This window comes from Sceloporus occidentalis, unplaced genomic scaffold (assembly GCF_023333645.1).
Source record: "Sceloporus occidentalis isolate IW3139 unplaced genomic scaffold, rSceOcc1.0.p SCAF_271, whole genome shotgun sequence".
NCBI classification, from domain to species: domain Eukaryota; kingdom Metazoa; phylum Chordata; class Lepidosauria; order Squamata; family Phrynosomatidae; genus Sceloporus; species Sceloporus occidentalis.
Window position 1 is genome coordinate 462904 of NW_028317251.1, and position 11470 is coordinate 474373.

An 11470-nucleotide genomic window follows, 5' to 3' on the forward strand; every position below is an offset into this window, starting at 1 on the left:
CTTGGCCTGGGGGTCTTCTCACCGCGGATCACACGGAGGCGGAAGTCATTTTTAACGGGTACCGGTATACTTTTCAGGGGTATCTTTATGAATGTTTGTTACTCGGACACTCAAATGTTTCCAGAAATAACCATTTACTGCGAAGGCTCAGACCTGCGCCGAGACAAAGTAACAGAAACGTTGGACTTCATGAAATGTGTTTTTTGTTTGTTTTTATCACGGTTACTTACAGGTTGTTGCTTAAAATGAAGTGCAATCGGGTAAAAACATTTTACTGTATCATTTAAGCTCGTAACGTACGGGCCTGCGCAAGGTCGCGGGGTCCTTATTCTAGCAAACTGAAAATGTGAACGTGGGGCCTTATCTCCGGCGCGCAGAGCGAGAATGTCGTCAACGTACCCGAGGACGCTGTGTTATCGGCAATGTCACTCTCTGTATTCACAGCCGCCCTTGGAAGCTACTAAACGCTCTTAATATTTTATTCTTAATTATTCCAGGGGTTTGGAAACTGTAAATGTGATTATGGGGGTTATTTTTGTGCTCCTATATAATACAGCCTTAGATTCCAGGAACGCACACAGGCAGAGTGTTCCTTTGGCCCACTGTCTATACACAACCATTCACCGGCACACTGTGTCATGCGCCTGCGCGATCGGGACCCTCAGCCGTACCCTAAGGAAACGGCAGATTATATATATATAAAATCGGTACAAGAATAGTGAGAACTGCCCCAAGCAATAATGTTTAACCCTTGGCAGGCAGGTGGAAGAACTCACGTGTGCCCCTTATAGAGGTTATTAAGACACGGACACTCTGCCTTGTAACGCGTTCCTCTGGACAAATAAAACGTTAATGAATGTCAGACGTATCCACTAAACCTCGGCTGTCCGGAGGGCAAAGCACTTATCGAATGGACTTTTTATATCATAATTGACATGTTTTGTTGGGAAAATATTTGTTACTCCATGTTTTTGTCCTGTGTTATCTTTTAACGTCCAAATACTATCCTGTCAAACCTTAATACTCACAGAACAAGCTGGGTTTTTTTGTATGTTAAAATAACCCATTTATTTCTTCGGTGGGGGCAATAAAATGTTGTGGAACAACTCAATTGCTGCTCTGTCTGTTGGTGAAGGGGTTAATGGGTTGTGGTATTTTATCTGTTTACAAAAAAAAATAAACCTAAGAACAAAAAAAGTTCAATAAATGCCAAAATTGTGGAACCTTGTCTCTGTGTTTATTTTGTGGGTGTTGCGGCCGCTCCTGGGTCTGTTATGGGGTAAGTGAGTAATAGGGGGCAGTAACCGGACTGTTGCCGGGGTAAACCTTCGTGGCAGTGGGGATTAATTTAGTGGTTCTTCATGGGTATTCAGTAAATGCAGTCCTGCTATAAACAAAGCAGTCTGGGGGTCAGAAGACGATACAGCGAATAGATCAGCATGACAAAAGGTGATGTATACCCACAGGTGCAGTCAGGGGGTCTGTATCTGCCTTACAGGAGGGGCATTTAAACTGTTAAATACCCCCAAACAGGCCAGAATCCAGTAACTTGCTAAACAGCAGGCTAGACATGTCAATCACAGGTAAAGTCACGTGACGCACGGCTAGGAGTTACTAAAATGGGCTGCTTGAAGCATAAGAGGCGTCTTCCTTCATGCTCAATCTCATTGGCCAGAATCTGTCCATACTGCTCTCCGATTGGATAGCTAGATACCTGCCCCACTAACGCCCTCAGACAGACCATTAATAAACTATTAGGTGGGCACTTCAGTGTCCGCTTAATGCTCATATAATAATGATGTCACGTGCTTTATTTTATATATATATTATACACATAAACCCAATAGGGACTGAGAGCTGATATACACTGGGGTGACCCCCCCCATCCACCCGAGTGCGAGCAGCCGGTGTCGGGATGTAAGGCGGCTCTTGATTGGCTGCTGCCATTCCTAACCCAGACTGCAGTATCAAAGCATACAGTAAAGAGACAGCGCGTTATTAACCCTTACACAGCGAGAAAGGAAAGCAGTACTGGTTTTGGCACACAAAGGGTTACCAGTATGTTCAGTATACAGTAGGGCATCCACTATACAACCCGCCCCCCCCCGCTGTGCTCTAGCCAATAGAAAGGCGCGTTACAACAGCAGCTCGGCCCCTCCCCGTGATCGCTGCTCGGTCCCGAACACACTGTACCCGGACATGCTGCAGATCACACGGGTCCTCAGCCGCTCCTGTGCGGGGTAAGTGTTCTAACAACTGCCCGGGCATGCCCGCTGTTCTGCCCTTCTATACTGCCTGCCATACAGTGTCCACCCCCTGCCCCAGTGCCGGCTGCTTGTGCCCCTCTACAGAATCCATGACCTGCCCCAGTGCCAGCTGCTTGTGCTCCTCTACAGAAACCATTACTTGCCCCAGTGCCAGCTGCTTGTGCTCCTCTACAGAATCCATTACTTGCCCCAGTGCCAGCTGCTTGTGCCCCTCTACAGAATCCATTACCTGCCCCAGTGCCAGCTGCTTGTGCTCCTCTACAGAAACCATTACTTGCCCCAGTGCCAGCTGCTTGTGCTCCTCTACAGAATCCATTACTTGCCCCAGTGCCAGCTGCTTGTGCCCCTCTACAGAATCCATTACTTGCCCCAGTGCCAGCTGCTTGTGCCCCTCTACAGAATCCATTACTTGCCCCAGTGCCAGCTGCTTGTGCCCCTCTACAGAAACCATTACTTGCCCCAGTGCCAGCTGCTTGTGCCCCTCTACAGAAACCATTACTTGCCCCAGTGCCAGCTGCTTGTGCTCCTCTACAGAATCCATTACTTGCCCCAGTGCCAGCTGCTTGTGCCCCTCTACAGAATCCATTACTTGCCCCAGTGCCAGCTGCTTGTGCTCCTCTACAGAAACCATTACTTGCCCCAGTGCCAGCTGCTTGTGCTCCTCTACAGAATCCATTACTTGCCCCAGTGCCAGCTGCTTGTGCCCCTCTACAGAATCCATTACTTGCCCCAGTGCCAGCTGCTTGTGCCCCTCTACAGAATCCATTACTTGCCCCAGTGCCAGCTGCTTGTGCCCCTCTACAGAAACCATTACTTGCCCCAGTGCCAGCTGCTTGTGCCCCTCTACAGAAACCATTACTTGCCCCAGTGCCAGCTGCTTGTGCTCCTCTACAGAATCCATTACTTGCCCCAGTGCCAGCTGCTTGTGCCCCTCTACAGAATCCATTACTTGCCCCAGTGCCAGCTGCTTGTGCTCCTCTACAGAATCCATTACTTGCCCCAGTGCCAGCTGCTTGTGCCCCTCTACAGAATCCATTACTTGCCCACACAGTGACACAGAAATCATTCCACCCATTGGCAGGGTTCTGTACGCGGGGCAGGGTGCCCGGGGTCACCCGCCATCTCGGCAGCGTGTGATAAGTTGCCGCTGCGTACGGGGCAGACATGGCTCTAGTAATGGTGATTGTGTTACAGTGCGGATACGGCGCGCTCGCCGTACTTAGTTTATCAGAGCAAATCTTGTGCTGGCCCCGGCTCTACCAGCTTCTTGAAAGTCGGCTGCTGGCCGGGCACGCGGCAGCACCAGACCAATCCCACACAGGGCCACACCTGGCTAGCCCGCTGCTGTGGGCTGCTACTCCCATTATGCTAAGGCAACCACACACACAATTTTCTGTAGCCTACGTTTTATTTTCCAGAGGCAGGAGTCTTTCTGACCCTTGGCCATCCGAGCCCCAGACCTCCTGCCTCTCCTCCGTGCCTACAAAGCATACGAAGAATAAAGAGTAACTCATTAACAGGGGGTACGCAGACATCCTCGGCCATAGTCCAAACACCAAATCCCATACGCACTGCCAATACCCAGCAAGCACGGAGAAGGGGTCTCCTGGACCGCCTCCTACCGGGTGACCTCTCCCAGGGGTACCGCGGCACAAAAGGCTTATTTTCACTGAGACCGAGTCGTCCATCATAAGCGGGATCAGAGTCCTATCTATATATCTATATACAAATATATACAAAAGCCTGCAATGTGTAGAAACGCAGCCGCTAACCGCGTGACAACCGACATGTCCCTCACACCCGCTTTCCTACCTCGCTGCCCACCCTGTGGGTACAACCGGTGCCTCAACACAAAACCAATATACCCTTAAAATCACCCCCAGGCCACAAGGCGTCCGTGGCTTCCCCACCCCATGCGTTATTAAATACCACCCCAGGGCTTGACGGGAAATCTCACGTATTATACCTTTCCCCCCGTTTTTAGGATGCGCATTACACAGAATTACACGACAGGCGTGTAGAACGTCCTTGTACAATAAGCATGCGCGTTATACGCTATATGAACCCGCTCTCCGGGGCCAGAGATACATTCTTTATACAGAAGATGCCAATACCCCAGTGTTTGGGTGAAGGGGTCTTATTTTGGGTTGTGATCATTTGGGGGTTACTCATGTGTATTCCCCTCCCTGTTACCCCTCGTACTGCTGCTGTCTGTCCGTGGCAGTGGGACACCCTCTTTACTCTATCTTGTATCTGCAGGCTGCGCTGGCATCATTGCTCCGTGGCAGAAGTGAAGAATGAGCCGATCCTGGAGTACAGACACGGCAGTGCTGAGAGGGAAGCTCTGCACAAAGTACGTTCTCAGCAATGCTTTGCTTCAATTTCCGTAGGACATGACTTACACGTTCCAGTGTCCCTGCTGCGTTCCATTCCACTAGGGACCCCGCAAAGAGTGCCAGCCCCCCACCATTAAAGACCAGAGCTCTGCCTGCTGAATGTTTGGGAGTTACCAGTCATTTAGCCAAACCCTTATTCCGGTGCTGGCGAAGGTGGTGCACGCCGCCACCGGCAGCCACCCACGCCAACACACCCATCATCCTCCAACACCCGTCTGAACCAGAGCGCCCATACAACAGCAGCGCGGGACACGCCGACATAGGAGATTAAAGAGCCAATAAACACTTTACTCATTCATTCCGGTGCATTTTGTAGGACATTGCGACATACATTTTATCGGAGCTGGGCCGCTCCTGTCCCCAGGTCAGAAGGCGCTCTCTCTGGTATTAGGCGGTGTGGATTTAGGTAGACGGGTTCCCACCATGCTTTTCTGCTATACCCCTGCCACTTCAGTCTATGTGGCTTGTCCAGTGGCCGCTGTCTTTCTAGGAACCAGATGCACCAGCATAGACGTCTCTCCAAAAAGAGAGCGTTCCCCGGGTCCTGCGATGAACCACATCGGAAAACCGGGCCCCGTACAGCACAGGGAGCGGAGGCAGGACTCCGAAGGCGTTTTTAGCCGCCCGTGTTGGCGTGAGGTCCAGCTTTGATGAGCTCAAAAGTTGCCACCGTCGCTCCAAGTTCTGCACGAAGCCGAGAAATGGCATTTATCTCCAAATCACCAGCTCGGGGTTTAGAGAGTCCGCTTCATGCACAAAGCAGAAAAGTAAATCATTTGCTCCGTTACTAAACTGTAATCCGGCCGCCGCGGGGCCGACCGCATTTCCCCAGATTTCGATTAGAGATGAATGGTCCGTTTCATTGAATTGGGGGGGGGATTGGGTCTGCGCAGAACGCTTAGTGTTTGTGTGTTTTCAGGCGCTGCAGGAGCTTAAAGGCAAGACGGAAGAAATCCCATGCGTTGTGGGAGGAGAAGCTGTGTGGACCGAGGACGTGAGATACCAGCTTTCGGTAAGATCCTGACCCATAAACACAGAACCCGCCGGCAGATCGGCCCCATCCGGCTCCCGTCTAGTCGCCCGTTTCTCCTGCTGTAAAGACTCAGACCTTAATCAGTCGTTGGTCTCGTCTTAGATTCAGGAGCCGTATGTCTATCCCATGCATGTTTAATACCCTCACTGTATTACCCTCTACCACTTCTGCTGGGAGGCCGAGTACCCAGTTACAGTTAAAACGTTATTACGGGCCGTAATTGATGATCTGTGTGTTTCTTCTCTTTCTTGTTTCCACAGCCCTTCAAACATGCGCACAAAGTTGCCAAATACTGTTACGCAGATAAGGTGAGTGACTGTCAATCATTTGGCGGCGTCTGCGCAGGAATAGCCATAACGTGACGGTGTTTGGTCCTTTCTGCAGGACTTGCTGAACAAAGCAATCAATGCCGCTCTGTCGGCGCGCAGGGAGTGGGACCTGAAACCTGTCCAGGACCGGGCACAGATCTTCTTTAAAGCGGCAGATATCCTGAGTGGTCCCAGGAGGGCAGAGATTTTGGCCAAAACCATGATCGGACAGGTGAGAGCCAGGTGCACAGGGACTAGTGCGCCATCTACTGGCCACAATCACACCTACGATGTGAGCCACTAAACGTTCAGGAAAAGGAGCCATTAAGCCGCCAACAAGCTGCCGCGTCGCGCGCATGACACTGTTCGTCCAGGAGCTACAGAGTTAACCCTCACCTGGGTTGTATTTCAGGGGAAGACAGTGATCCAGGCTGAGATCGATGCGGCCGCCGAGTTAATCGACTTCTTCAGATTCAATGCCAAGTATGCCCTGGAACTGCAACACGAGCAGCTGATCAGCGTACCCGTCAGCACCAACACCTTGGTCTACCGCGGACTGGAGGTACCGGACGCTTCCATCGTAATCCTACCCAGAAACCCTTCCTGCCAGTTAGCGATGCGCAAAGTACCTGCCGGGTCTTTAACGTTGCAGATGTTTGGGGGTAGAATTATACAATAAACTGAAACGGATGTGGATACAGGAACAAGAGGCTCCAAAAACCCTTCATATCTGGGGACACAGACCCGACGGGTAGTCTTCAAATACAACCTGAGTCTCCCTTGCCACAAACAAGTCCCTGCCCCGTATATCAGGACCCCGCAGTAGTGATTTACTGAGAATCACGCCGTTTGTGCCCAACACCAGAGCATAAAATCTATCTTTGTTTCCCGCAGGGCTTTATCGCGGCGGTCTCACCATTTAACTTCACGGCCATCGGGGGTAACCTGGCCGGAGCGCCTGCTTTGATGGTAAGCGTGTATATAATACCTGCTATAAATCCTGTGTTACTGTAAACCCAAAAGTGGGATTCCCGGGCCACCAGAAAGCCTTTAAGTGCCCAATAAGGTGTTTTCAGGTAGCCCCAGGGCAAGAAACCCCCCCCAAAAAAACTCAAAACCGAGCAAGAATCGTGTGAGTAAACAAAGAAGCCTCGGCTAATCCCCGCGGGCCTGTAATCCCAAAACAGTGTCCTGCTATTTGTTCCAATTGATCATCTTTTCATCTCCGCCACGACTTGTAATTCTTTCTAAAGGCGGGACGCGTAACTCCACGCCGCTCAGATAAGTACAGGCTGCCGTCACTCGCCTAGTAATTACACTCAGGTGCCGTCTTTGAAGTGGGCTGTGAATGAAGCCGTCAGGTGAGGAGCTTTCTGGAGAAAGCGCTCGCAGGTGCGGTCTCTCAGCCCGACGTGTCACCGGCAGCTCATTCACAAACAGCCTCGTACAATAATAACCAGATTCAGCTCGTACCGATCCCAAAACAGATTAACGCGCCGCACGCAAGCCTGCGGCTACAAGCCTGCGGCCGTGACAATGTGACGCATGGCCTGCGGCCGTGACAATGTGACGCATGCCAGACGCTGTTCCAGATGCCCCCTCGATGTTCACAGCCTCTCTGACCACGCGTTTCGCACTCCCAGGGGAATGTGGTTCTTTGGAAGCCCAGCGACACGGCCATGCTGTCCAGCTACGCCGTCTATAAAACTCTCCTGGAGGCCGGCCTGCCGCCCAACGTTATCCAGTTCGTCCCGGCTGACGGTCCGGTATTTGGAGACACCGTCACCGGCTCGGAGCATCTGTGCGGGATTAACTTCACCGGCAGCGTGCCGTAAGTACCCAGAATGTATAGCTGCCAAACGGCGGTCACGTTACTGGTCGCCCCCGTCACCGACCGAACTCATATTGTTTGCAATCACACACAATAAAAACGTCCCAGTAAGAGCGCGGTTCCTGACCGGCTGAACCCTTGATGGCGCTCGGTGCTCTATGTCTCGGGTGACAAACACTGCAAACCATTGGCAACAGACAGGTATCTCCAATATTCTACAGAATTTCTATTTAATGACATTTCAGCCATTTCTGCAGTGTTTTGCTGCAAGCTCTTGGACTCTTTTACACGAAGGGCTCGTAGATGACGATCGGTGTCGATTGCAGAAAAGGCAAGCGAGACTTATTCACATCCTAAAATGATAACACTGTGTGTTCTAGAACCTTCAAGCGGCTCTGGAAACAAGTAGCAGATAACCTGGAGCGGTATCGGACCTTCCCGCGCCTGTCTGGAGGTGAGCGTCTCTCCCTTCCTAATATAAAATAGTGAGGAGGATCCAGATGAGACGCATAACTCAGGTCCTTGGATGTCCACCTCCTTTCTAAGTTTGAGTAGGTGCCCACTGGGCATGCGAAGGGTGGATGGATCCGGGCAAACGTTAACATGACCCACTCTTACGATAAAATCCTCGTATTTCTGCATTTTCTTCTCTCTAGAATGCGGCGGTAAAAACTTCCACTTTGTGCACAAGTCGGCGGACGTTGAGAGTGCCGTGAACGGCATCATCCGCTCGGCCTTCGAATACGGCGGACAGAAGTGTTCCGCCTGCTCCCGGCTTTACGTTCCGGACTCTCTGTGGCCCCGGATCAAAGCCAGGCTGCTGGAGGAACACCGCAAGATCAAAGTGGGAGACGTGAGTGGAGATTTCCACATTTTTTTGATTTTTTTTAGCTCAGCGGGAGTCTGATGGGATTAGAAACTGTATTAGCCCACCGCTAATTCCCGCCGGAGCAAACGTATCCCCCATCCCCTCGTCTCCTCCTGTCAGAGATTTATTTAAAAAAATCTAAGAAACGGCTAGGAAACGCGGGAGGAATTTATTGTAAGCAGCCGCTAACTTGATCCGTTAATTGAAAAGAAGCGTCCGTTGGTTGTCAGGTGGGGAATGTAACTCTAGAAGCTTCAGGTTGTGCGGGGATTTAAGAAACGTTCCTGGCCGCCTTTTGATCTTTGACGTGCAGTCGGGAGCTTTGAGTAACACGTTAATGTCGTGTAGGATCCCGATTACCTTCTGATCTGCATTCTCTGCTTTCATTCTCAGCCCGCGGAGGATTTCAGCACTTTCTTCTCCGCCGTTATCGACGACAGAGTGAGTGCCAGCCTTTTTGCCTTTTGGGAAGCGGGCTGGCTGGGGGAAGCGGGCTGGCGGGGGAAGCGGGCTGGCGGGCGGGACGGGCTGGGATCCTGTGATCTCTTTCTATCGAGACATTATTGAAGAAATAAAAAAATAGGCTTTCACCGTTTCATGATGACTTTTACACAACAATTTTTGTGTTTTCTGCCCCAATAGGCTTTCCGGCGGATAGCGGGTTGGATCAAGCACGCAGAAACTTCCCCCAGCCTCAGCATCCTGGCCGGTGGAAAGTGTAACGGCGACGTCGGATATTACGTGGAACCCACGATCATCGAGACCAAAGACCCCAAGGAGAAGATTATTAGCGAGGTAAACACACGGCTTTATAACAAAACGTGGTGCGTCTCGTGGCTCTGGAAGAAGAAGGGATCGGGGGAGATCTCTGTATTCTTACCTCCGGCTCACAGCCCCTCAATCTGTATTGCAGGAAATATTCGGGCCGATCTTAACCGTTTATGTCTACCCAGAAAACAAGTACAGAGACGTTCTGCATCTAATAGACTCCACTTCTCCGTACGGCCTCACGGGGGCAGTGTTTGCACAAGACAAGTGAGTATCCCCCCAGCCGGGTGGGTTTGGGAGAACGCTGTCGTCGGGGGTCACTGGTGAGGAGAGCAGGGATACATGGAACTATATCAAATATGCTAAAAGAAAAGAATGTTAGCAGACCGTAGCGGGCCTTAATATCACTCACCCTAAATCTGAATATATCAATATAACAAAAACAGAAAGCCTTTTTCTTAGAAAACAACCTTTCCAAAAACTACGTGTGGTCTGCACACTTTTGACTTTGTTCTTGCGCACCTACAATTTTGTTCCCAGGTCCATGGCCCGTTGGGTCGTTCCAGTTGCGTCTCCCTGCTTTGAAAGCGGTTGGGTTATTAACTCTTTGTGCTTGCATTTAGAAGCGTCATCGAGGAGGCATCTCAGGTTCTGCGAAACGCGGCAGGGAATTTCTATATTAATGACAAATCTACAGGAGCGGTAGTCGCCCAACAGCCGTTTGGAGGCTCGCGAGCGTCTGGTAGGTGATCAGTAATACACGCGTGTAGACTGAATAAGCGAGAGGTATCGCCTTGGATCCATGTTACAGGTAGAGGTTAGGACCCGTGTTTTGGGAGCCCTGGCACAACTAGCAACACCGAGATATCCGAGTGCGGTCACTGGATGGGCGTTCAGGACGACATTTTTATTCTCAGATTAATAAACTGGATCTCCCCTACATCCCGTCCCTCGGAATAATGGATATTGTGGGTCGGTCCATGACCAGTGTAAGATATATGAGCTTTCAGGATCTCAGAGGTCCCTTCTTTAGATGGAATACTGCACTTGGAGGGGGCAGCTCGTGCAGCGCTGCCTTTATTTATAAAAATCTTTATCACTGACCACATATAACCCGTCTGGGCAGACTGGGATGGGGGCAGCGAGAGGCCCCCAATTGCGGTGTACTGTATTCATCTTACAGATAAGCAGAGAGAGCCAAACCCAGTAAGGGCCGGGCGTGGACTGGTTACAGGCGTACAATCCAGCGCTGGTTTATTAATGTTTCCTCTTTAAAACAGGCACAAACGACAAACCCGGAGGCCGCCATTACGTTCTGAGATGGACGTCACCTCAAGCCGTCAAAGAAACGCACGTCCCTCTGACTGAATGGACGTACCCCTACATGCAGTGAGGACCCCTGTATCCATCGGGGGTGGGATATCGGTCCCCACGTCACACGTCTGCTACACCTCGGGAACGTCTACATGTAAAAAACTAGAGGGCTGTTTTAATACAAAGATATTTTACGAAATGTTTCTATTTTAAAGGAAAAGCAATTACTTCTAGAAGGGAGGGAATTGAGTTTTTACGTCCGGCGTGCACTTTGTAACCCGAGAGGAAAGTTACCAGAAAGATCGAATTAAGCCGACACCTGCCTTCAACCTGCGCGGTGTAAAAAGCCCCGGAAGCCGTCTGCTGTGGGGCAATTAGCAGTCTTTAGCCGGGGTGTTGTGTTCCTTTGTGATCGCCGTTTGGTTTAGAGGATTAAACGCGTCTCTCCGATAATGTGATTGGAAATTGAACGCGGCCGGTGGAATCGGGAATTCTGGGTTTAGACACAGAGTAGCAATCCCCCCCCCCCCCGAGGTTACGACACCGTGTAAAGCATCTGTATTACGCTGCGGTGATCCGCAGACTTTATAGAGTTAACTAGAAGCCGTTCCCATTTCACTGGTTTAATTATAACGGCGTTACACCGTGTTATGTCTCGTCTTCTAGAAACAGATTTAAGCCGTGG

General features: G+C 50.7%; 1 protein-coding gene across 1 annotated transcript; it reads left to right on the forward strand.

Annotated features, from left to right (window-relative positions):
• The first annotated feature begins 2199 nt into the window (after positions 1–2199).
• On the forward strand, positions 2200–10864 carry LOC149275686 (delta-1-pyrroline-5-carboxylate dehydrogenase, mitochondrial-like). Its single transcript, XM_089504467.1, has 15 exons — positions 2200–2240; positions 4527–4620; positions 5583–5675; positions 5957–6004; positions 6081–6236; positions 6417–6566; positions 6899–6973; positions 7648–7835; positions 8216–8289; positions 8492–8688; positions 9097–9144; positions 9346–9498; positions 9617–9738; positions 10095–10213; positions 10752–10864. The coding sequence occupies exons 1-15, from the start codon at positions 2200–2202 to the stop codon at positions 10862–10864; spliced, it is 1671 nt and encodes a 556-aa protein (XP_089360593.1).
• Positions 10865–11470: the final 606 nt, after the last annotated feature.